The sequence below is a fragment of the Lissotriton helveticus genome, chromosome 8 (assembly GCF_964261635.1).
Source record: "Lissotriton helveticus chromosome 8, aLisHel1.1, whole genome shotgun sequence".
NCBI lineage: Eukaryota > Metazoa > Chordata > Amphibia > Caudata > Salamandridae > Lissotriton > Lissotriton helveticus.
In genome coordinates this window covers 1,150,508,654-1,150,533,538 of record NC_136069.1, presented here as the reverse complement: position 1 = coordinate 1,150,533,538, position 24,885 = coordinate 1,150,508,654, and the positions used below count along the sequence as shown (strand labels likewise).

Sequence of the window (24,885 nt, the reverse complement as noted above, 5' to 3'; positions counted from 1 at the left end):
TGATTGTGTTTGTGCAGGAAGGGATACCTTCCTGCACAAAAAGAATCATTAATGGAGTTTTGCTCCTTCTATGTGTGCCGCAGAATGCAGCACACATTAAAATAGCAAAAAAAAAGGAGAAATAAAAGTATTTCTCCTCGTTGTGCCACTCTTACTCCTCCTTTTCAAAGCCATTAGTTTTTGGCGCTACCTCAGATATACAGATTCTTGTAAATCTAGGACAGTATCAAAAAGCAATGGGTGTTGCATGGGTAAACCCACAGCAGCACCCATTGTACTCCCCTTTGCTGCAGAAAACTGCGGTGAGGAGGCCCATATTTACATGGGGGTGTTCAGCCACATAAAGTGGCTGAGCGCCACCATTGCACCACCAGATCATCGGAAAAGTGACGCTCTAGTGGGGCAATGCCCTTGTAAATAGTCCCCTCAGTAGCCACTTGAACCGAGCTCTTGACAGCCAAGCATCAAAGCAGAATACAACAAGTATCTATATCCTGTGACACATAAATGAATGTCATGCTCCATAAAAATCCATAACAGGATCTAGTAGACATCGATTCAAAACAAATATAAATATAACTCTTCACTAATCAATACCCCAGAGCAGGTATTTCCAGAGTAGGTCCCGGAGGGCAGGAACCGCTCCAGAGTTCCATGATAACCAATGACTGCATAAATTAATCCCTTTGAGAATTAATGTATGTAAATTTGTTGATTGTAGATCGTCCGAGAATCTGGCATAGATCCATCTTGGATCTATAATTTATATGTGAGTCAAACGCCTATAATTGCAGTAGAGCTATTTCTAAGAAGCAACAGGAGGGTATTTCGGATCCCTAAAACAGAAGAGACAACTGTCTCATTTCGGTTTCTTTAGGGTAGTAGGGCAACGTTTCCTAATGCGTGGTATCTACATCATGAAATGCGTGATAATCCTGAGCTGTGCAATCTCAGCCACTCTTGTTTCATCGCCATTAATAAAATGGAAGAACACAGCTTGTCTCCTGGCTTCATTATTCTAAGGGTCTACGTAATTGATGAGAAATCTACATGCTCTCTTACGTACTTTTCGAAAGCTGTGGGCATGGCCCAGACCATGGCTGCGGTCGCGTCCTCAATTGTTTGCTCACGGAAGATGCATTTCAGAAGCGTATTTGTTCACACAATAACCACAAAACAAAGTAAGCGTGTGACATCAACTTCCTACTGGTAGCAACTTCACTTTTTAACTTCCCCAGAAACCCCAGCTCCTCAATGAGTCATAAGATGGTAGTGAGGTGTTTGCACACTTCTGGGGAATGGCCACACTTGGGTTTCTCTGTTATGTGTAGCACTGTCGCTGATGAGGTTCACGTGAGATTCTGGTGCTGTTACTGGAACATGGTACGATCGGCCACAAATTATTTCTTAGCTTGGGGTTTAGTAGTGCGACTTCTTGTGTCTGCAAATCTGAATAGCTAAGCCTGGACCTGATTTGGCATGGATCCAATCTTTTCTTTACAAACATAACCAAAAATAAGAATCATTACAGTGTATTGTGTTGTATTTTATTGTAATTGCATTTATATAGTGCTTACTACCCCTGACGAGGCGTCAAAGTGTTTTTTCGCCAAGTAGCCCACTACTCCAGAACCCAAAAAAAGGATTAGTGGTGAAATAGTATAGTGAAATATGAAATTAATTTGAGCAGTGGATATGTTAGTCTGTTCTTTGGATTGAGAAGGATAGTGGAGGGATAGAAGAGGAAAAGTTTTGCATTCATATAGCGCTTGCAACCCTTGATTAGGTGTTGATCAGGTGTTGAAGCGCTTTTCGGCAAGTAGCATGCTACTTACGGACTCACACTTATATGTCATGCTTAGGGGTCACAACTTTTTTGCCTTTATATCAGTATCTCAGTAACACCATGGTTCAATTCATCAAGCAATGGTAAGTAAAATTTCAATTAAACACTTATTACATCCAAACCTACTTACCCCTTCATGATCATTCAACCTTCACTTCTTGCCTAGACCATGTGTTTCTTTGGAAGAACTGAACAAAAACTGAGATTGTGATAATGGGAGGAAAGAAACCCTAAAGTAGCCTGGGAATTTCCTTCAACTGCAAGTTTTGTACACTCCTCCAGATCACATACATTTCTAGTTCCATCGACATGTCTTCCTATACCCCTTTAGTCAGAAAGCACATACTTACTGCTTTAAAGGAACAGAATAACCCAAAGGGATGTCAAATGTATGTTTTTACTATATTGACCAAAATACTTACACAAATTGTCCCTCTTTCACACGGCCATCTTGGAAGAACTCATCAATATATGAGTTGTTTGCCAGCCACCAAACCACAGTCAGAGAGTTACTCCCATATCCAGTGAACACTTTGCATGGGATGATTAACCTTGAACCTGTTGATGAAATATGCATATTTTATGCTTTTGCATGTTTTTCACCCCTATGAAGGAATTACTAAAACTTTAAAATACACATTAATTTTCCTCCAAAGAACTCTATTATTTTTGGGGGGTGGGTATGACGGGAAATGTTTTCGATGTGGGAAGGACAATGTGGAGAGTGTTCATATTTTTTTAGATGTGATAAACTGTATAGATTCATTGTAGATATAGAAAAGTTTTTGTCTTTGGTTATAAACTTACCTTTGACCATTGCTCCTGCTATGATGTTATTGGGGAAGATTTCTATAAGTAGCTCTACGAATGGTTTGTATCAACATTGATATTTGTTTTTTTTGATCAATGACTGTTGCCTGTCTCTGTATTGCAGCGGAATGGCTGCAGGAAAAGCCGCCGGCATTTGAACTTTGGCGAGCAAAAATGTATAATTTATATAAATTGGAATGGGGTTTATTTTCGGTTAAAGGTCTCAGGAAGCGACAGATGGGTATAAATACTTGGGGAGCTTTTCGTGATTATTATGAGGGATGACTTTAAAAGGAATTGAATTGTGTTTCAGTTATATATATGTTATTTTATTTGTTTCTATTTGCTGTGTGATTAATGATTATTGATCTAAACTGCCTTTTTTTGTATGTATGTCTGTATCGCTGGTACCATGAATTATATAAAGATCTATGTAATCTTGCTGCTGTGAAACTATAAATAAAAAAAAATATATATATATTATTTCAAAAGGCCAAAAATGTTTGAAAAATGTGTGGCCAGGCTTTGGTGACATGTTAAAGGATATTAACGGTCATCAATACCATTATACAGTGAGTTGGAAATACATTGCAGCATTATTGGGCATAGCAGAGTTATATTCTCTTTGTGGTCATGTGCCAAAAAAGCATTTTGAACGGCAATAGAGTACTGGGGGCGCATGTTCAGTTAAGCACTGAGAAGGACATGTGAGATTTATTTCTGGAATACCAAAATCATGCAAGGTATGTAAGGGAAATTCATGATTCTGTTCCCAGATGCCACTGCACAATACCCATACTCAGATGCAGAAAGAACCATCAAGTTTTAGTGAGTGTACCCACACTTCCAACTCCAGCAATCTCATTCATATGCCACTCATTACCACCCACACCGCCCAACAGACAAAACATTTGAAAGCATTGCATTTTATGCTAATCAGTGCTCACGCAACAGAATGGAACATTGCCAACATTGCAGATATCATCGCCACCCAGAAACCTTGATACAGTCTTTATCATGGAAACATGGAACACCCACACTTCCACACACATCCAAAAAGTCCTTGTCCCATCAAGATGTGCCCTACAGACATTGATAGCACACAAAAGACAGAGACTGCCTTGCAGTTCTCCTATAAACTTTTGGGCCATGGATGCTCCAGCAACGCACCAACTCCTCTTCACGAAGACCCTTATATGGCCTATGTCCATGTCCAAAGCTTCCACCTACCACCCGAATGCAGAATTCCTGAAACCAACAGAACATTCATGGAAGACATCACAGACCTCATCACTTCCACCTTATTTACTACTCCAACGTTTTCGAATTGCCTTCACTCTTCCCGGAGTCATTGTCACAAGCGGGTGAAGGATGGATCCCTTTACACCCACAAACCCCCAATCCTCAAATAACACAATACGAGACATACTTATAAAAATGGTAGCATCCTCACTGTGGTCCTTAACTCCATGCTATACCTCTACTTCCATCGCCATAGTTCTTGACTGGTTGTTGAATTGGCTATCCCAATCTGGACCCTGCACACACACAAGAACACCAACCAATCACTGTGGTTGATCTAAATTGTGATATTGTACTTTGATAAACACTCCTATAAACTCACTTGAGCAAGAAAGTACCACTAGCAGATACACACAACACCACAACAAAAATCAACATGCTCCCAGACGTGTTGCACACCATCCAAAACCACAACATCAAAACTCAGGCCCCACTAAAAACATAATCTAAGAGACATGGCTCTCCCTACCTGGGTACATCCAAGAACTTTCTGGCAGCAAAATATTTCTCTGCAAAAAGTAAAATAAATAGCACAAAAGGGAAAACATATAAGCTATCACTATAGAAGTTTCCAACAAGATCAAATCCCTATTAAAGTTGCAAACCACTCCATTCACCCACATCCTAGGAATACATTGTTACAGCAGCCAATGTAGAAATGCTTTGCTATTATGTAATTCTTCATAGAATAATTATATACAACAGACATCACACCAACACCAGCAAACAAACATTGTAAACTCTACCAACACCATGCCATATCACCCAAACAGGTAACATACAAAACACTTATCATCTCAAAATACTCTGACATCTTCACTTCCCACAAGGTTACTACTTGAGCTAACAGCATCATTCCATTCACTATTCTGGTGTCTTTCTAAGTAAAAGTATTGACCCATGTACCCAACATAATCAATGCTTTCATGGCATCTTGTCTGATGTATTCAAAACAGGAGACACCCTGTCAGTCCAGAAAAAGCTAGCATAGACCTGAACATCTTCACTCACTACACACCCCTCATCCACCTTCAATTTCTTAGGACGGTAATTAAGAAAGCAGGGAGCAGCTAACTGCAAGAGTAGATCGACAAAAGCGAACATTTACTAGTCTTTCAATCAATTTTTATGCCACATTGCAGCACTGAAACGGGAACCATTTATGTCCTGGATGATGCAGACCCCTTTTTCTGGTTCCAATGGATTGCTCTACAGATTTCAACACCATCAACCATTTAGTCCTAAAAAATAGCCATTCAAACATTATGGAGTCCAATACCATTATACAACAGAAGTTTGCTTCCTATCTTACTCACTGCCACAAATTCAAACAGATGGATCAAATCTCAGTGGCTTCTAGGAAGAACATTTTCCCCCAAAGCACATTCATCTCTCCAGTAATAGTTAAGTGAACTGAAAACACATAATTATTTATGAACCGCTCCTTAGTCAAGTGCGTCCACCATCTAAATTAATGACTCACGCTCATCAAAACATAGATGCCTAGTGCCTACTTCAAGCTCAGGTAAAAAATAACAACATTTGACCTGAGCATGAACTGCAGCAGATAAGGTCAAATGAAGGACTGGCTCAGAAACATTTGTCTGGACAACTCCAACCAAAACTCTCCAAAACCACTATACCACTCTGCTTCCTCGTGAACGGTGACCTCTCCTCATAAACTAACATCGCCAAGAAGAACCAGAAAGCCTTAGTATCAGCTTTCACTTCTCCAAAAAATGAACCCTTCCTCATGCAATTAGACTTCAGGTCTAATGTCTGACCTAATCCTTTCCCATTTAGATCATGGGACCCTACTTGCGGGTATCCACTACTTAATGTCTCTGCTAAAAATAATTTTGTCCACAACTGCTTCTCTCATCATAAGGTCAAAAACAATTCATTCATAGCTCTTCATCGAAGGGTTCACATTGGCTACCACTGCAAGCCCATACCACCTTCAAGACTTGTGCTGTCTATACAACCACCTATCTCCATGGAAGTAAAAAAATAACCTTTGGAGGAAGTTATCACAACACAAGAAGCACTGGCAAGCTTGGAGTTCAAGACATCTAGAAATGAAATGTCCAAGTGGCAAGTGTTTTTAAGCTCTGTTATGAATCTGGAATGACACCCCAATTTGGTCCTTGTGCCTTTAAAAAATAATATAAATTGCTCTATTCAAGGATCACTTCATCCATTACTTCTATGGGCTCCAGCTCTTCGAGTCGGTTCCCTACGAGTGAAGGAATTCTACCCTCCCTCAACCGTCCGCCCAATATTCTACTCAATCGAATAGGTGCAAAATTCAGATCCTCCTGCATATATCGCTGTCTCTTTCTTGCGAGCAAGGTGGGCACTATATGAATATCAATACAAACATATGCATACATACAACAACATTCAGGTAGATGCAAGAGGATATGCTAGTGACGGCTAGCGCCTGCATGAGCAACTCAACTCATTCTATGCCTTACCCACAGCTGCCGCTATTGCCTTGTGATTTGGGTAGACAATCAGTGGTTGGTCCTTCTTTTCTTGCTCTGTCCAGGGAGAAAAAGGAAAAGAAATGTTTATATAAGTGGAAAGTTAATTATGATAGAACAGCAAAAGATTTTTTTTCAAACTAAGAAATGACAAAAACAAATTGCTCACAAATTCCTATAAACTTTGCGTCCAATTCGGCTAGGTCTACTTTAGATCACAACAAAAATATGATAATATTGACCATATATACACCAGTTTAACAACAGTTACCTCATTGCATTTTATAATTTACATTAGAGGTTGCATTGAAAGTTGCATATAAGGTATAGTACAATAGCTATACAAAATACTACATGGTGACCCACAAGCTGTTGAAAAAGTGGTTCTCAGCATGTGAGTCAAGCACAAATGTGAGTTTCCTGACTATCATGGGATGGAAGAGCAACAGAAAAGGGAAGATCTTTACAACAAAAAATCTAGAAACAAAGGAACAGGAAGAAGAAATCAACAGAACATTAAAGAAAAAAGTATAAGAAAACCAGGTTGTCACTACAAGGAAAAGTGGCTGAACAAACGGGAACAAAACAGTACAAAAAAGTGGACAAATTACAGTCAAAAGGTGGATGCAAATATTGTCATTTACTGTTGGTATCGTCATAGTTTTCTATTTTTAAGACAATTTGGGAGTGTTGATACAGTCAGTACCACGAAGCATGAGGCCTGGGAATGGATTCTTCACAGGTTGTTCAACAGAAAGAAGAGTTTGATAGGCGTGACCGTGCATGGATTGTATATCATTCTGTAAAATAGTCAGTCTGTGAAATTAGAATACAAGTCTCTGTTGTGTGGTAGAATTCTTCTTTTTATCCCTCTACTTACACATGCGTCATTGTGTCATTTTCTGAACATCTCTATTGCCTTTCGTTAAAAAAAAAAAGCTTTGGCAAAGTCAATAGCTTTAACTTTTCTAAAAAAATGTATTCAACATTTTTGTCAGCAAATTTGTATCTGTGTGCAGAGCAGCACTGGGTATTCTATATCATGTGCTTAGAGAAGGCAGACATTTACGATCAGTAAGTAGTGTTTCCTCGAATCATTCACTTCATGATGATTTTTTGTCATGTTCCAAAGTATTCCATTGTGTGTGCCCCTTTCTATTACCTTACCATCATTGTTACATTCACATGCTTTACAACTAGCAGACTTAGGGCCAGATGTAGGCCGCCAAATACCGGTCGGTAACGGCCGATTTCGGCCGTTACCGACCGGTATTTGGGATTTGACATGTAGGTGGCCTGAATTGTACCGATTCGGTAAATTTACCGATTCGGTAAAATACCGAATCGGTAAAGTTACGGAATCGGTAAATCCAGATGTAGGTGGCACTTTAAACAGTGCCACAGGCCATTACCGATTCATAATTTACCACCAAATAATATTTGGTGGTAAATTATGAATTTCTGTGTACATGCACATCTGTGCATGTACACCGCTGCCATGTGGCACACATACATGCCCAAAGGGCAGGTATGTGTGTCACATTGCACACAAGCCAGAATCAGGGGTGCAACAGGGTGTCAAAGTGACACCCTGTCCCCCTTGTAAATTCGGTAATTTTACCGAATTGGTATTTACTGATTCGGTAATTGCCATTAATTCCAATGGGCCTCAAGGCCCATAGGAATCAATGGCAAGTACCGAATCTGTAAATACCGATTCGGTAATTACCGATTTTTACCGATTCGGTAATTGAATCGGTAAAAATACCTACATCCCGATTGCCAGTTCTTAAATACCAAATCGGTATGATTCGGTATTTAAGAATCGGTAATCTGGGATTACCTACATCTGGCCCTATGTGCTCTTTCTAGCGAGACCTAAAAGAAGTGCATTTGGAGATAAGGGTGGAAATAGTGACACGCTCTAACCTCTTTTATGTGAGTCTTATAATTATTTTTTTATCATATATATCAATGGTCATTTTGCATATGTATATAAACTTTGGTGCCTGTTTATGAACTTGTCATGCAGTGCATTTCAGTGAGTCACCTTGCTACGCTGCACTGCGTGACAAGGAAAAGGCAAGAATGTGCCGTATTTAAGGCAAGACGGTGCATCCCTGCCTTTTCCTCTGCGCTGGGGCCCTTTTGTCAGTCTGGCATTAACGCAGGCACTCTTACACCATGGTGCAAGAGTGCCTGTATTGCAGGCAGGATTGTTTTTGTGCAGGAAGGGAACCCTTGCTGCACAAAAACAATTCTGAGAGGCATATTCCTCTTTCGATGCATGCTGTATTCTGCAGCACACTTAGAAATAGGAAGTAACGCGGAGAAATAAAAATATTTCTCCTCGTTACATCTCTCCAGGGAAGGCATATTTTTTTGGTGCATTCACAGGTCTGACAGTTCTGGCAAATCTGGGAATGTGTCAAAAACCATGGGAGGTGCCTGGGAACACGCCATGCAACACCCATGGAATGCCTCCCCAGGGCAGAGTAAGGCAACGCAGCGAGTTGTGCTGCGTTACCTTACTCCAGATTTAAGGAGCCACTCATGATCACGCACTGTGGCCTTCCGTGGCTTCATAAATCTGACTTAAGGTTTGCATTGCTCTTGCACCTGCAACAGTGACACAAACCAGCTCACAAATAGGCCCCTTTCTGTCTAAATTACGGAAGCCTTAAAGGTACAGTGCCTCAGTTATGTGGAAGTCATGCACTGCAGCGCAACAAGTCCCCTTACTTAATTGCACTGCATTACAGGGAAAGGGCAGGAATACGCCCTGTTTAAAGCAATATGGCGCATTACTGTTCTTTCCCATGCGCATGTGCCATTTTAGTAGCCTAGCGCTGCTAGAAATGGGCACCTCTAGCTGGCAGTGGTATACACCCTGTCCAAGTAGAGATGCTTCCTTCTAGTCAGGGTAAGGGAGTTACACGCTCAAGATAACCCCTGCTCACCACCCCCCCCTGTTATGCTATGTTATGTTATAAAATTGTTGTAAAGCGCACATTCACGAATTGGTTTTATGGCGCTGTTTTAGGAAGTGCCGAACCCTGTTGGAATTTATTTGTAGGCTTGTCTAAACAGCCATGTCTTAAGGGAATTTTGAAGCTCAGCAGGTCAGTACAGGATCTAATTTCAAGGGGAAGGGAATTCCAAAATCTAGGTGCCAGAATTGCGAACCTACAGCCACCCTGCTGCCAGAAGGTGAAGGTGAGCCGAGTGTAGGTTGCGCGAGGAAGTATACCTTTGAATAAGGCTGTCAAGGAATTTGGGGGTCCGACCATTTAGGGATTTAAAGATCAGGCAGCCTACCTTAAAGACACGGCTCTGGGAGATGGGGAGTCCATGCAGCTTCCTCATAAGCGGAGTGACATGTTGCCACCTAGGTCCTCAGGACACCCCCGCGCCGCACGGCCACCAGCTGTAGCGTGTGCGTTTCCTCCCCGCTGCTGACCTCAGCCTCGCTGAGCCCGCCCCGACGACCCCGCCCCCCGCCGCAGTATCGTGCCTGTAATTGACTCTGACTGCTTTCTTTTCGTTTTTGGCATTAAACTGTACTGTACTGTCCCCCTTATTGTTGTTCTGATTGCCTGTTTGCTCATATTGTTAGGGCTGTGCCGTTTTCCTCGTTGCCCCTGGGCCCCCCGCCCCGCTGCCCGCTTCCCGCCGCCGTACATGCGGCCACGCCCCCTTTTCCTCCTGTGCCCTCCCCGCTCCCGCCTCCCAGCTGCTCCTCCCTCCCTCCCACTTCGCCATAAATGGCGACCGTGTAGACGCGCAGCGGGCGCGCCAATTGTGCGCCAAAGGCACGCCAAAGGTAAGCCCGTCTGCGCCCGTCCGCGCCTGGACCGCGCCCAGCGCCAGGACCCCTAGCCCCCACCGACGCAAGACGACCCGACTGACCTACGACGCCACCGAACTCATCGCACTCAACACCGGCGGGAACCCTGGATGCTACCGAGCCACCCCGAGACGCTCCCACGGACCCTTCAGCTGCCACTCCTGCAAGTTCTCCTGCATCCGAACCTGCTCCGCACCCGCACCCACCAAGCCGAGAACCAGCAGCAACCACCTGAAGTGCATCCTTCTCAACACCCGCTCCGTCCACAGACACGCCGTGGAGCTCTGGAACCTCCTCGACACAACATCACCAGACGTCACCTTCCTCACGGAAACCTGGATGAACGCCTCCTCAGCGCCCGACATCGCCATCGCCATCCCTGACGGTTACAAGATCATCCAGAGGGACCGCGGCAACCAGACCGGAGGAGGCATCGCCATCATCCACAAGAACACCATCCGCATCATGAGCAACTCCGACGACACCCTCACAACCGCCGAACACCTGCACTTCCAGATCCACACCGACCCCAAGACCACCCTCAGAGGCACCCTCATCTACAGACCCCCGGGACCACGCACACAATTCTGCGAAGACATCGCCAACTTCATCAGCCCGCACGCTCTCCCCTCCGCTGACTACATCCTCCTCGGGGACCTCAACTTCCACCTGGAGAACAACAACGACCGCAACACCGCCACCCTGCTGGACAACCTCGCTACCCTCGGTCTCAAACAGCTGGTGACCACCCCCACCCACTACGCCGGACACACACTCGACCCCGTCTTCTCCTCCAGCAAGGACATCACCTTCAGCCATGCCACCGGCCTCCACTGGACGGACCACAGCTGCGTCCACTTTAGCTACAGAAAGAACACGACCCACCACCACCAGCAACAGGTTGCATGCAGAAGATGGAACAAGATCACAGCCGACCAGGTCGCCGCTTCCTTGAGCCAGGACCCCCCGCCAGCTCAGCGAACCCCAGCCAGGCTGCCAACAACCTCACGAAGTGGATCAGCAACTGCGCAGACGACCTCGCCCCACTGAGGACCCCGCCCAGCAGACCCGGCAGTAAGAAAGCACCATGGTTCACCGGCGAACTCAAGAGCTCCAAGAGGAACTGCCGAGCCCTCGAGAGAGCCTGGCGCAGAGACCCAACACCAGACAACATGACCACCCTCAAGCTCGCCACTCGAAAACACCACCAACTGATCCACACCACCAAGAAAACCGCATTCAAGGAACGACTGGACAACAACGCCCACAACAGCAAGGAACTCTTCAATATCGTCAAAGAGCTCTCCAACCCCAGCGCCGGAAACAACAACATCACCCCATCACAAGACCTCTGCAACTCCCTCGCCTCCTACTTCCACAACAAGATCGCGGACATACACAACAGCTTCAGCACAGAGCCAACGCACCCCACGACAGCTCCTGCACCCCCCACCACCACCCTCCGCACCTGGACCCCGATCAACACCGAAGAAACCCTACGCACGATGAACTCCATCCACTCTGGATCTCCAACCGACCCCTGCTCTCACCACGTCTTCAACAAGGCCGACTCCGTCATCGCGCCTCACCTGCGGGACATCATCAACACCTCCTTCGACACAGCGACCTTCCCGGAGAGCTGGAAGCATGCTGAACTCAGCGCTCTACTGAAGAAACCTTCAGCGGACCCCACCGAACTCAAAAACTACCGCCCCATCTCGCTCCTCCCGTTTCCGGCCAAAGTCATCGAGAAGACCGTCAACAAGCAGCTGGCCGCCTTTCTCGAGACAAATGGTTCCCTCGACCACTCGCAGTCCGGCTTCCGGGCCAACCACAGCACCGAGACCGCCCTCATCGCTGCCACCGATGACATCCGAGCCCTGCACGACAACGGGGAAACAGCGGCCCTCATCCTCCTGGACCTTTCCGCGGCTTTCGACACTGTCTGCCACCGCACCCTAGAGCAGCGCCTCAGCAACGTCGGAATCCAAGAGAAGGCACTAGAATGGATCATCTCCTTCCTCGCCGGAAGGACTCAGAGAGTCCGCCTCCCCCCGTTCAGATCAGAAGCCACCGAAGTCATCTGCGGCGTACCTCAAGGCTCCTCGCTCAACCCCACCCTCTTCAATGTCTACATGAGCCCCCTTGCGGCCATCGCACGCCAACACAACCTCAACATCATCTCCTACGCCGACGACTATGTTGTATTCTACTTCTTAATAAATTGTACTGTGTTCCTTTAAGATGATGTTCTAATCCATGCTAAAGATAATATGACACATGATAACATTGTCAGGAAGGTTTTGGGTATTTTTAAGGAAAATGGTGTTGTCTTGAAAACTGAGAAATGCAAATTCAGTTGCAATGAAGTTGAGTACCTTGGACATTTATTGTCTTCCGAGGGGATCAAGCCTACGGAGGGGTTGATTGATGCTATTATGAAGGCACCAATACCAAAAGACAGGTCAGGAGTTAAATCTTTGTTGGGACTCTTAGAATATTATTCGAGATTTGTACCAGGGTATGCGTCTATTGTTAGACCCATCAGTAATCTACTCAAATTCTCCACGAAGTTCTCATGGACCAGCGACTGTGATGATGCTTTTTCCAAAGTTAAGGACATTCTTAGAAAAGGTGATGCTCTTACCCCATTCCATCCGGATTTACCTTGTTATATTACTGTGGATGCAAGCAAAGTGGGTTTGGGTGCCATTCTTACTCAACGTTCTGGTGAGAGAGAGTTTACGGTTGCTTTCGCTTCCAGAGTACTTAGAAGTGCTGAAGTTCAGTATTCCGTTATTGAGAAAGAGTTGCTGGCGTGTATGTGGGCCATTGACAAGTATCGACCGTACATTTGGGGCAGGCGTTTTAATTTGGTTACTGACCACAAACCATTAGTCTCCATTTTGTCAGCTGGTCCAAGCAAGTGTTGCACGCCCAGAATCACAAGAATGGTTACCAACCTACTCCAATATCAGTTTGACATCACACACATCTCTGGGGGGAAAAACACACGAGCAGATTATTTGTCGCGCTTTCCTCAGAGTGATGGTGTAAGAGAAGGTACAAATTTTCATGATCTAAATGATGAAGACAAGGAGGATTGTTTTGTAGCTTCAATAGATGTACCTGTTTTAGCTGTGGGGTCTGAAGAGAATTGGAGAGAATTGTTGACAAAGGACAAAGTGTTGCAGGAAGTATTTGATTTTGTCAGAAATGGGTGGCCCAAAGAAAAATCTTTATCTTCTGTGCTACAGCCATATTGGAAGGTTGAATCTGAAATCTCCATTGAAGATGGTCTTTTAATGAGGTGTGACAAATTAATACCACCTCATGATCTCAGACCTATCATCATGAGAGAGTCCCATGAGGGACATTTGGGAATGTCTCTTACAATACGTCGAGTAAGACAAGATTTTTGGTGGCCGAGCATGGACAATGAAATTCGCACTTATGTTGAGAATTGTCCAGTGTGCTCTGTATCTGAAAAATCGCTCAAAATTACTGTTCCACCTCTGTCTCCAATTGAGTGTCCCAGCAGTCCTTGGGTCAAAGTAGGCATTGATATCATGGGTCCTTTTGATGTCTTGCCATTAGGTTTGAGGTTCATTATAGTTTTAATGGATTATACGTCGAAGTGGCCTGAAATTAAAGTTGTAAGAGAGGTTAGTACTACCACTGTAATTAAGTTCCTCAAGGAGGTGTTCATGAGGGAAGGTTTTCCTGAATCGATTGTCTCTGACAATGGGACTCAGTTTGTTAGTTTGGAGTTTCAGTCGTTTCTCAAGTCATGTGGGATTAAGCACTTCAAGAGTTCACTTTACTATCCACAAACGAATGGCCTTGTTGAGAGGATGAATCGTGTTGTAGGGGACTGTATCAAGTGGGCTGTGGAGAAAAGGCATAATGTCCTTATTTCTTTAGAAAGTATGATTTGGTCTTACAGAACAACACCTCACTCTGCCACAAAGATTTCTCCTTTTGAAGTTTTAAGGGGGAGGAAAGCTAATACCAGCTTTAGACCTAGCTGGATATCAAAATGGTCTTCCTCTGTTGTTAATCTTGAATCTGTCTTAGAAACGGTCAAGTCAAATTCTATGGTAGCTCAAGATAGAGAGAAATGTTGGTTTGATCAAAAGAAAAAAACAAAAATGGTCACTTTGTGTGTGGGGGATTTTATAAGAATAAAGAACTCAACACACGTAAAGAAAGGGAGAAGCAAGTACAGTGAACCTATCAAAATAGTGAGAATAGGTGGTAATGCCGTTCAAGTTGAAGGAGGATGTTGGTGGAATGTTTCGAAGGTTGTGAAAGCTAAAGCTAAAGAAGTCACTGTTGCTCCTCAACAAGGTGACATACTTACCAACAGTACGAATTTACCCAGTAGAAAAAGTTCTAGATCTATCAACTTGCCTTGCAGGTTTCGCGAGTAGTATCCTGTTGATTTGTTGCTAAGTTTCCGTTGCTAAGTTTCCTTTACGTTTTTATCCTTTGTAATTTTCATTCTTTTGGAAGAAAGGGAGATATGTTGTATTCTACTTCTTAATAAATTGTACTGTGTTCCTTTAAGATGCTGGTCATGTTCAGCATCTAGTTTATGATGTCATGTATATCCAGTGTATGGTGGAATGTTATGTTTTAAGACTGTGAGACTGTTAAACTAGAAGATGCTGGCAGATGATGAGCTGTGTAGTTGTATTCAAATAAACTACCTTTAACCCAAGTTCCTGCCTCCTGTATTACTGGATTATAACAGACACCCAGCTGATCCTCTCCCTCACAAACGACCCCGCCACCGCCAGAGCCAGCCTACACGAGGGGATGAAAGACGTAGCCGAGTGGATGAAGAACAGCCGCCTGAAACTGAACTCAGACAAGACGGAAGTCCTCATTCTGGGATCTTCGCCCTCCACCTGGGACGACTCCTGGTGGCCCCCCGCCCTGGGCAGCGCACCCAAACCAACATACCACGTACGCAACATGGGCTTCATCCTGGACTCCTCCCTCTCCATGACCAGACAAGTCAACGCCGTCTCCTCGTCATGCTTCAACATCCTGCGCATGCTACGTAAGATCTTCCGGTGGATCCCCACCGAGACCAGGAAGACGGTCACCCAGGCCCTCGTCACCAGCCGACTGGACTACGGCAACGCCCTCTACGCCGGAACCACTGCCAGACTCCAGAAGAGACTCAAGCGAATCCAGAACGCCTCAGCAAGTCTCATCCTGGACATCCCCGACACAGCCACATCTCCGGACACCTGAGAGACCTGCACTGGCTCCCGGTCAACAAGAGAATCACGTTCCGCCTCCTCACCCATGCACACAAAGCTCTACACAACCAAGGCCCAAGATACCTCAACAGCCGCCTCAACTTCTACACTCCCACTCGCCAGCTTCGATCAACCAACCACGCCCTCGCCGCCGTCCCCCGCATCCGAAGAGCCACCACAGGAGGAAGATCCTTCTCCTACCTCGCCACCAAGACGTGGAACTCCCTCCCGACCCACCTCCGCCTGACCCAAGACCACCTCGCCTTCAGGAAGCAACTCAAGACCTGGCTGTTCGAGCAGTAGCGCACCCCCCCTCCCCAAGCGCCTTGAGACCCTTCCGGGTAAGTAGCGCGCTTTATAAATGCTTTGATTGATTGATTGATTGATTGATAAATCAGTCTAGCCGCTTGATTCTGCACGAGTTGTAGTTGTTTGGTTAGGTATAGTGGAATTCCAAAGTATATGGAATTGGCTTAGTCTATGTGAGAAATGACCATGACTATAACAACCTGTATCAACGCTTGCTGTGTGAGGAGTCTGCTGACGTTTCCAATCTTCCTTAGCTGGAAGAAACAGGTTGAGATCACTGAGCCAATTTGGGTCTTTATTGTTAGGTCGTTATTTATTGGTACCCCAAGACGTTTTGTGGAGGGGGAAGGGGTAGGGGAGGATCCCTGTTCTGTTGGCCAGAAGTGCGTGCCCCAGAGGTTACGGCTGCCCCCTGTAAGGACCAATTCGGACTTGCGTGGGTTAAGCTTTAGATGATTGCTGTCCATCCAATGGCAGATGTACAGCATGGTAGTCTGGAATTTGAGGGCTGATTCAGACGAGTTGTCAATAGTAAACCTTAGTTGCAGGTTAGCTGCATAATTGAAAGTGTCGACTTTCCTCTCTCTGAGGGACCGGATCGAAGGGAGAAGGTAGAGATTACACAGATGAGGGGATAGTGAAGAACCCTGCCTCCTCTGAGAAGCTGTGAATTTTTGGCGCATCACCAGGTTCACAAGTTCTTGTAAATCAAGGGATGCATCAAAATCCATGGGAGTTGCATGGGAACACCCATGCAAGGCCCATGGAATGCCTACCATGGGCAGAGTAATGCAAAACAACAATTTGGCTGCTTTGCGTTACTACAGATTTTTGGAGCCACTCACAGCCAGCAAAGTGGCTTTGCAAGGCCTCAAAAACCTGTCTTAAGGTTTCCATCACTCTTGCACCACGTTGCATGGCGCAAGAACGATGCAAACGACCTCCGAAATAGGCCCCGAAGCCTTTTGTTTGTTTGTAAAAACTTTATTTCGGGCGATCAGGCCATAAAAGTGCACACTAAACAAATCCCACATGTATACACAATTACATTTATAGGCCCCAAAGCCTTTTACATACTGGCACATGTGATTTTGGTAAAAATCCAACATAAATAAGCCTGTTCTGGCCAACCCTCAGTCTAAACTTTTTCATGTATCTTTCAATTTGATTGAGATTTAATAGGTAGAATAATCTAACCTGGTAAAAAATGGTTTTTTCTTGTTTATTTTTCAGTATCCTGCTGCTTTTTCCTGGATTTTTTCGGCTTTACCTCCTGCCACCGCCCCTGCCAAAGCTTTTTTTTGTAAGTGTGGCGTTCCCATCACACTCACCACCCATTAGTTTTACCTTGCATTTTTAGAGGAATTGAGTGTGGCTCTTTTTTCTCACTCCCGCTATCCCCCCTAACACCACTTGCACCCTGTCCATGCGTGCCTCTCCCTTTCACTTGTGACCTATCTCCCTGACCCCCACATCTCTGAGTCCTGTTCCCTTTTTTTGCCTTTTCATTTCGTTTTCCCTGTCTGGCCTCTGATCTTCTGCCCCTCCTTGTGTTCTGTTTTTTACTGAGGGGTCCAACAATCTCTCCTACCTTTCTCCTCAGATGTTTTCTGAGGAGCCTGGTGTGGTACCTTTCCCTTCCTCCGTACACTTCCTGGCTCCTTGCACATGTGCTCCATACCACAATCCCTCATTTTCTTTTCTTTGCTTTTATTTTAATCAATTAGGTTTTTAGTCTATGTGATCGTTTTTTTATAAGGGGCTTTAGTTAATATGTTAGATGAAATAATATTAGTTACGTTTTTTTAGACAGCATACAGTAAATCCCTGTGTGAAGCAACCATCTATGCAACATTACCCACTTCCTTCATAAACAGGGATCCCTGAGGGATGCTAACTAGTTTTGTTAATTAGAAATACACTGTAAAAATGAAAACAGGTGTCCTCCAGTAAATCGATGTCACCAATGTTAGTTCGTGTACATCATCACTCTTTTCAAGATGTATCAAAAGGAAAGTGTGAATACCCAGTAATGGTAAACTCCACACATGTGTAAGGAAACATATGCATTTCATGGATTCAATGTTCTAATATAGTCTTATAGCCCACCGTAGTGGGCTATACTTGCCATTAAAGGCCGTCTCCAGCTTTTTTGGCGAGGACCTTTAACAAGGGAGAGGAACTTTAAAGCCAGTTTAGCCCAGATAGGAGGGTTTTAAGGCTATTAGAACATTCCGCCACTAGAGGGCAAAATGTTCTAACAAATAAAACAGAGGCCTCACGGAGCCCAAGGGGACTGAAATCTCCTCGGGCTCCATGAGGCCTTTGTTCACAGTAACCGTGTGAACGACAAAATTGGAATGTTGGAGCTCCAGGCTTCTACCCACCATCAGAAATCCGAAGCACTCAATTGGTTTCAATGGAGCTCCCAACATTAGAATGTTCTAACCTAGCGTAATTTTAGTGGGCTGCTAAAATAAACCTTTCTTGAAATAGCCTTATCTGGTTATTACAAACAGTAATAACGGTGTATGTTATGTATGTTTTGAAATGGTTGTCCATTCTCTATGTTGTTGCTTAGATATCTAACAATTACAGCGGTAAGTCTTCAGTGTGGCTAAACTACCCCCTGCTCTTCTTCAGTATTACAAATCCCCTTGCTGTTGTCCAGCCTGCACTCCAGCCAGCTGCACACACATTTCCTCTCTGCTGTCACTGGTACCCATCCTATGCTTCCCGTGGTGGTGATCTGCTTCTCCTCGTTCCCTCACGCTTTCTCCTCCGCCATGATTTTCATCCTTACTCCCCTTCCGCTCCAATGCTGCTCTTTACGTCACAACGCTGCTCCCACAATCCTCCTCTACTGCTGCTGTTTCTAGAGTTTATGCTCTACCCATCCTTACAATAGTCACACAAGAGTGAACTCACAACTGCCAATCTCAGACCTACAACTTCACTTACAAAATAAACATTTTTTCTCATAAGTAGCATATTTAGACAGTTTAGTACCAGCAGTAAAAATATTTTTTATGATAATAATTCAGTAGCTTTGTCCATGCAGTCAAGATGTACAGAAAGGGCCTGATTTAGAGAAGGATAGCAGTGTATATATAATCCTTAGTGGTAACATAATTTCATCCCTAAGTGTAATTTAATTCTCTGGGAAAACTGGTAACGTAATTCCATCCATAATAAAACCCTCTGAAAAAGTGGTAACCTAATGTCATTCATATTCTTTGAAAAACAATGGGAACATCATTTCATCCACAAGTGTGATATAATCCTCTGAAAAACTGCTGCATTGAAACTTCATCCAAAATTATCATTTAAGCCTCTTATAATAAAATATAATGAAATTTCATTGACAAGTACATTTTCCACTGGCGGCGAAATTACGTTTACCATGTCAGGTAATGTCAATGGCAATTCCCGAATAAGACAATCTTATTAGACTCTGCTCTAAATGGTTGAATTTTTTTTAATCAGGTGCTTTTTTATGTGCAAAAAGATTTTTCAAAGTTTTTTCAGAATTAAATGTTGCTGCATATTAATTAGAATTTGCAACACACATTATTATTATTAACAGACATTTGGAGAGCCCAGCATTCACCTTGTAAAAGTAAAAAAGTCCACATTTGTAAAGCGCACAATCACCCGTAAGGGTCTCTAGGCGCTGGGGGCCGTCGGGAAGATTAAGCGAGCTATTGCCCAGAGTCATATGGTGCTTGGCTAACCTGCCGCCGGAGCCGGGGATCGAACCGTGGTCCCCAGATTCCAGCGTCAGTCGCCCTGGCCGCGGCGCCACACCTTGTAGGTATCATGGCGCTAATATATAGCCTGAACACAATAAAGCCTCCTATTCCACAACAGTCAGCCTTAATATCAGGAACTTTGGGGCATATTATCAAGGAACTGAGTTAAAATAATGGGCTTGTTAATGTGCCATAGAGAATTCCCATAGAAGCCGATGTTCACAGCAGAACATGGGCTTCTATTGGAATTCTCAAGGGCATATTATCAAGCCCATTATCGCCGCTTTAGCGGCATTTTCTGCTAAAGCGGCGATAATTGTAATGCTGTTTCTTGATAATATGCCCCTTTATGTCTCTTAACTTGGGAAGAGCCAAGTTTTTAGATTCTTCCTAAAACTAAGCAGGTTTCTATTAAGGGGACTGGTAATTTGTTTCATAACTGCGCTGCCTTGACCTGAAAGGATCTTCCACCCGATCTTGCTTTCCTAAACCTTGGCACGCACACCAAGTTGGCCGATGAGGACCGTAGATACCTCTGAGGCCTGTATGAACTGAATTCCTCTATAATAACAACGGGCCTATTCCATTCACAGCTTTGTGGACTATACACAGTGCTTTAACCGCATCGCTGCGGCGGCTATTCCGCCGCAGCGCTAAGGGGGCGGGGCGGGCGCGTGGCGGCCGCATGCTGGTGACGGAACCGCTCCGTCATCAGCCGCGGTTGGGCTGTGCTCATGACCGAGCGGTTCCGTCATGGCCCCGCCCGCTCAATAGAACGCGCGGGCAGGCGCGAAATCAGGGCCGCGCAGGCGCGGCGGCGGGGCCATGACGGAACCACTCCGTCATCAGCACAGCCCAACCGCAGCTGATGACGGAGCGGTTCCGTCATCAGCATGGAAAGGGTTAAAAACAGTTCTCTCCCTTACTGGTAGCCAGTGAAGGTCCCTCAAGGTGCTCGAGGCTGAGTCATATCTTGATTTATTCAAGACAAGTTTAGCTGCTAGAATTTGAATCCTGCACAATCTCTTGATTAGGTAGTCTGGTGCACCTAGTAGAAGGGAGTTACAATAATCAGTTCTGCTTAATACAGTGCATTGTAGCACCAGTTTCCTAGCTGGCTGGAGTAGCAGTGGAACAATTTTCTTAAGATTCCTCCACAGTCTAAAACAAGTGGCAGACTTTTTATTGATGTGAGTCTCCATTAATAGTTTTTCAATCACCACTACTGCCTGATTTCGTACTGACTGAACTGTCTTAAGATTCTCAGGATAGTCCAGGGCCAAAAATTGCTTGGGAGTTTAGAGGGGGCGCAACACAAGAACTCAGTTTGACTTTCATTAAACTTCAATGTATTTCTCCTATGCCAGAATGCCATCTCTTTTAGGCAGGCATGTAGTCCTTCAATCTGGCTCTGGCTGTTATTGTCTAAGGATAGAATTAGCTGGGTATCGTCCACGAAATCCCATTAGATCTAATCAAAGTCAATAGGGGGCGTAAATGTGCATTTAACATTACATGCTGAGATTTATACTGTAGCCATGTAGCTGTATTCTATGAGCATTCTCCTGGGACATATGTTTTATAAGTCATTTTGTGACAAATTGAGAGTTTATTATACTTATTCGTAACTCTGAGTTTTCCAACAGACTTTGTGAGTGAATTTGGAAATTGGCTGCCCTTTCTAATTTTGCCCACCTGGAGGTGTTTGTACTTCATTTGTTAAACAGATCTCTACATGTTTTGTGTAACATCGACATAATAGCTATGTAGTCATGTTTTTTAAGTGAGAGCCGCGTAAGTACTCCAGAAATATCGTATACGCAAAAAACTGTCTGCAAAAAGTTACTTCTTCACTAAATGATTGAGTTATCCAACCCTTCTCACATGATAAGCAGTGTGTGCTCTTGTGTGGGTGCTATTCCTTGCCCTATGGCTTTTACAGTAAAAAAAAAGATTTTTAGTCTCGCTTACACAGCGTTTGGGCTGTGCTGTGAGGCGTATTGTTCAGTGTGCTTACATCCGATCCAGAGTATACCACTTGTTTTTGTGGTCACTCTAATTTGCAATATTTCGATTGATTAACTCCTGTAGGCTTCCCTTCCTTTCTTGTGTTATTTTTTTAAATTTTTTTATTTTGTTTTAATTTATATTGCGCATCGGCTACCCAAAAGGGTTTCCCGGCGCAGGCAGAAAAGCCATGACAAGGCGGCGCCTGGGCATCTTTATTTGTCAAATAGCCAGGTTTTAAGCAACTTACGGAAATTGGAATAGCTTGTTTCATTTCTAAGCGAGACTGTTTTAGCTCCTCCTCCTGATTAATGACCAAGTACATGTGTTCTTCCTCATCTTTGTTCTACAGCTTCTTGTTGCAAGGCACTATTTTTTTTTTGTAAGCGTTTCGGTAATATTCCTGAGCATGCAATGTGCTTTCCCCCTTTTAACACAGACATACAGATTCTTACTTATGTTGCTTTCACCCTATCTGCCATCTCTACTGACGCTTTAGTTACTTACACCCACAACTGTACTACTTCAGTACTTTACGAGTCGCTCCCTGGCAGTCTTTCGCAGGGGAACTTCACCAGAGCTGGTGGTGGATGCGTCACTACAGGTACATGGTTGGCCTGCAATTTATTATTTATGTCTCAGTTAACTTTACACCTTTTTGGGAGAGCTATTAAAGGCAGAGTAATCCTCAACATTTTGGATTTTCACCATACAGGGACCACATAATAGGGCAGATATAGGGCCAGAGGTGCGAACGGCAAATCTGACATTTTCTATTACCGTTTTCCTATGAATCAGGCCCCAAACATTCTCTTTATCTCGCCTAATTGTTTATTGTTTGTGAACTGTTGATGTGCTATGGTTTGAACCTGTCATTTGTTTTCATTGTACTTGCTCTGTTTTGTTTGCTTCCACAATCTCCCTTAATTAAGGGCACTTCTTAATTAGACATATAGGGCCTCATTCAGAACTGGAAATCATCCCATTTTGGAGGAAACTCTAAACACAGAGTCCTATTTGCCAACTAAATATCCTCCATCTTTGGGATAGTATTGTGGAGCAATTTCAACAAGTGTATTCTGGGCCATATTATCAAGCAAGGGCGATACATTATCGCCGCTTTTATCGGCAGGAACTGCCGCTAAAGCAGCGATAATGGGCTTGATAATAGTCCCTTGTGAATTCCCATAGAAGCCCAGGTTCTGGTGTTAACCTGGGTTTCTATGGGAATTCACAAGGGCCTATTATCAAGCCCATTATCGCCGCTTTAGCGGTAGTTTCCTGCCGATAAAAGCGGCGATAATGTATCGCCCTTGCTTGATAATATGGCCCCAGATTCCTTAGACTGCCCTCCAAAAATTAGGGGACTTCCAGCCTGTGGGACCGATTCAGAAAGTATTTCAGAGTTTGTAATAAACGAATCCTTCTCGTACTCATAAATGCTTTTGCAAATCAGCCCTACAAATGCCCTTGTGAGTGGCACGGATATATATAACTGCCTATTAATAAAAATTAAAAAGAGGGAAAAATCACAAAGAGGGTACCATCCTTTCTACTGTACTAATTTTAGATGAATATTTCCTAAATGTCCCTATTTTTAGGTATTTTGGGGTTCGTGGCATCAGCCTTTTTGTTTCCCCATGTTTGTATGTTGCTTGCGCCTTGATGCCCTTGTGGTTAAGTTTGCGCATTACAAGGCATCCTTCATTCATTCACCAAGGGATTACATGTGTGAAGGAGTACTAAAGGAGTAACTATTTTACATACTCATGAAAGCTTTGTGAAATGTTCCCTCGCATGACGCTGACCTTATTCACGAACCTTTCTTTTAGGACTCAATTTAATGGAAGTTGAGAAGTCACACCTATGTCAAACGTGAGTCACGCCTGATTTACAAGTACGTCACGCCTATTCATAGAAACATTATTTCAAGAGGCGTTAACCACTGTACATCATTACTATGAACATTGTACCACATTACCTACATGTAAAACACATTATTATCAGGTATTTACCAACAGTCTGGAGCAAAATGATCCTGGTGGCTCTGTACTCTTTCCCTGTGTGCTCAAAGGTAATTTCACATGTATAATATCCTTTATCTTCCGCAGACACATCTTCAATCTGGAGATACGTTGTGCCTTCTGGATACTGGAATTTTGTACTCAGATTTGGCAAAACTGAATTATCCTGTAAGAAAAAGAAATTCCAGTTTCAGCACATAAAGAATGCTCATACATATTTAACTCTACCTATGTTTATATTTGTGATGACGAATAATTTTCTTTTTGTGTTAATTTTCATTTTTGAACTAAACCACGAGAACTCGACTTCTGACACTGAGTAAAGTACACCCATATGAAATAGCCAATTATTAAATATTGCAGCCACAGGATTATTTTTTTAGCAGGCTTGTAAATGTGTTTATAGGTCTTTCTTATAAATCATGCTTTTATTGCATAGCTAAGAACCCTTATTGAATCTCCTTCAGCTACCCCAGCTCCCACTGCTTCAGGAACGCTTATTGAGAGGATGTATGACGTTACAACGCATACTTTTACAACGCATACCTTTACAACGCATTTTTTTACAACGCAACATCCATTACAACGCATTCCATTAAAACGCATGTTATTACAATGAATTTTTTAAAACTACCTTTACAACGCATTCCATTACAACGCATACTACCTTTACAACGCATACCATTACAACGCATAACATTACATTGCATGTATGGTAAGTATTGGATAGTGTAGGGGTAAAAATTACTATTCTAACTCCAGGGGGATGCAACAGTAGGGTAAGTGTTGGATAGTGTAGGGGTAAAAATTACTATTCTAACTCCAGGGGGTGCAACAATAGGGTAAGTGTTGGATAGTGTAAGGGTATTATGCGTTGTAATGTTATGCGTTATAATGGTATGCGTTGTAATGACATGCGTTGTAATTGTTGCTTTGTAATGGCATGCGATGTAATGGATGTTGTGTTGTAAAAGTTTCGATGTAATGGTAGTGCGTTGTAAAAGTTGCGTTGTAAAGGTTGTTTCCCTATTGAGATAGGTTTTCTTCACTTAAAAAAAGACTTTTTTATAGTTGCCAATGGGTCTTCCTTTTTGTTCCTCTCAGTCTGTGTGAGATACTTTTGGATTGGATTGCAGGAGGCTTGTGTCGAGGGTGATGGGGAGGGTGGAAGGATGGTAAGTATTTTGGGATTATATAAAGAAGTTAAAGACAGGATACTGTTTAAACCG

General features: G+C 43.7%; 1 protein-coding gene across 2 annotated transcripts in view; it reads right to left on the bottom strand.

The window, feature by feature from the left end:
* Nucleotides 1–24,885, bottom strand: part of IL1R2 (interleukin 1 receptor type 2) — a 93,567-nt gene that overhangs the window by 24,697 nt on the left and 43,985 nt on the right. For both annotated transcript variants that reach the window (XM_078656143.1, XM_078656144.1), the window contains exons 5-7: nt 23,648–23,822; nt 6,436–6,501; nt 2,269–2,404 (exon numbers count right to left, since the gene is read on the bottom strand). In XM_078656143.1, the coding sequence (XP_078512269.1) occupies nt 2,269–2,404; nt 6,436–6,501; nt 23,648–23,822 (377 nt within the window). The remainder of the gene's footprint in view (nt 1–2,268; nt 2,405–6,435; nt 6,502–23,647; nt 23,823–24,885) is intronic.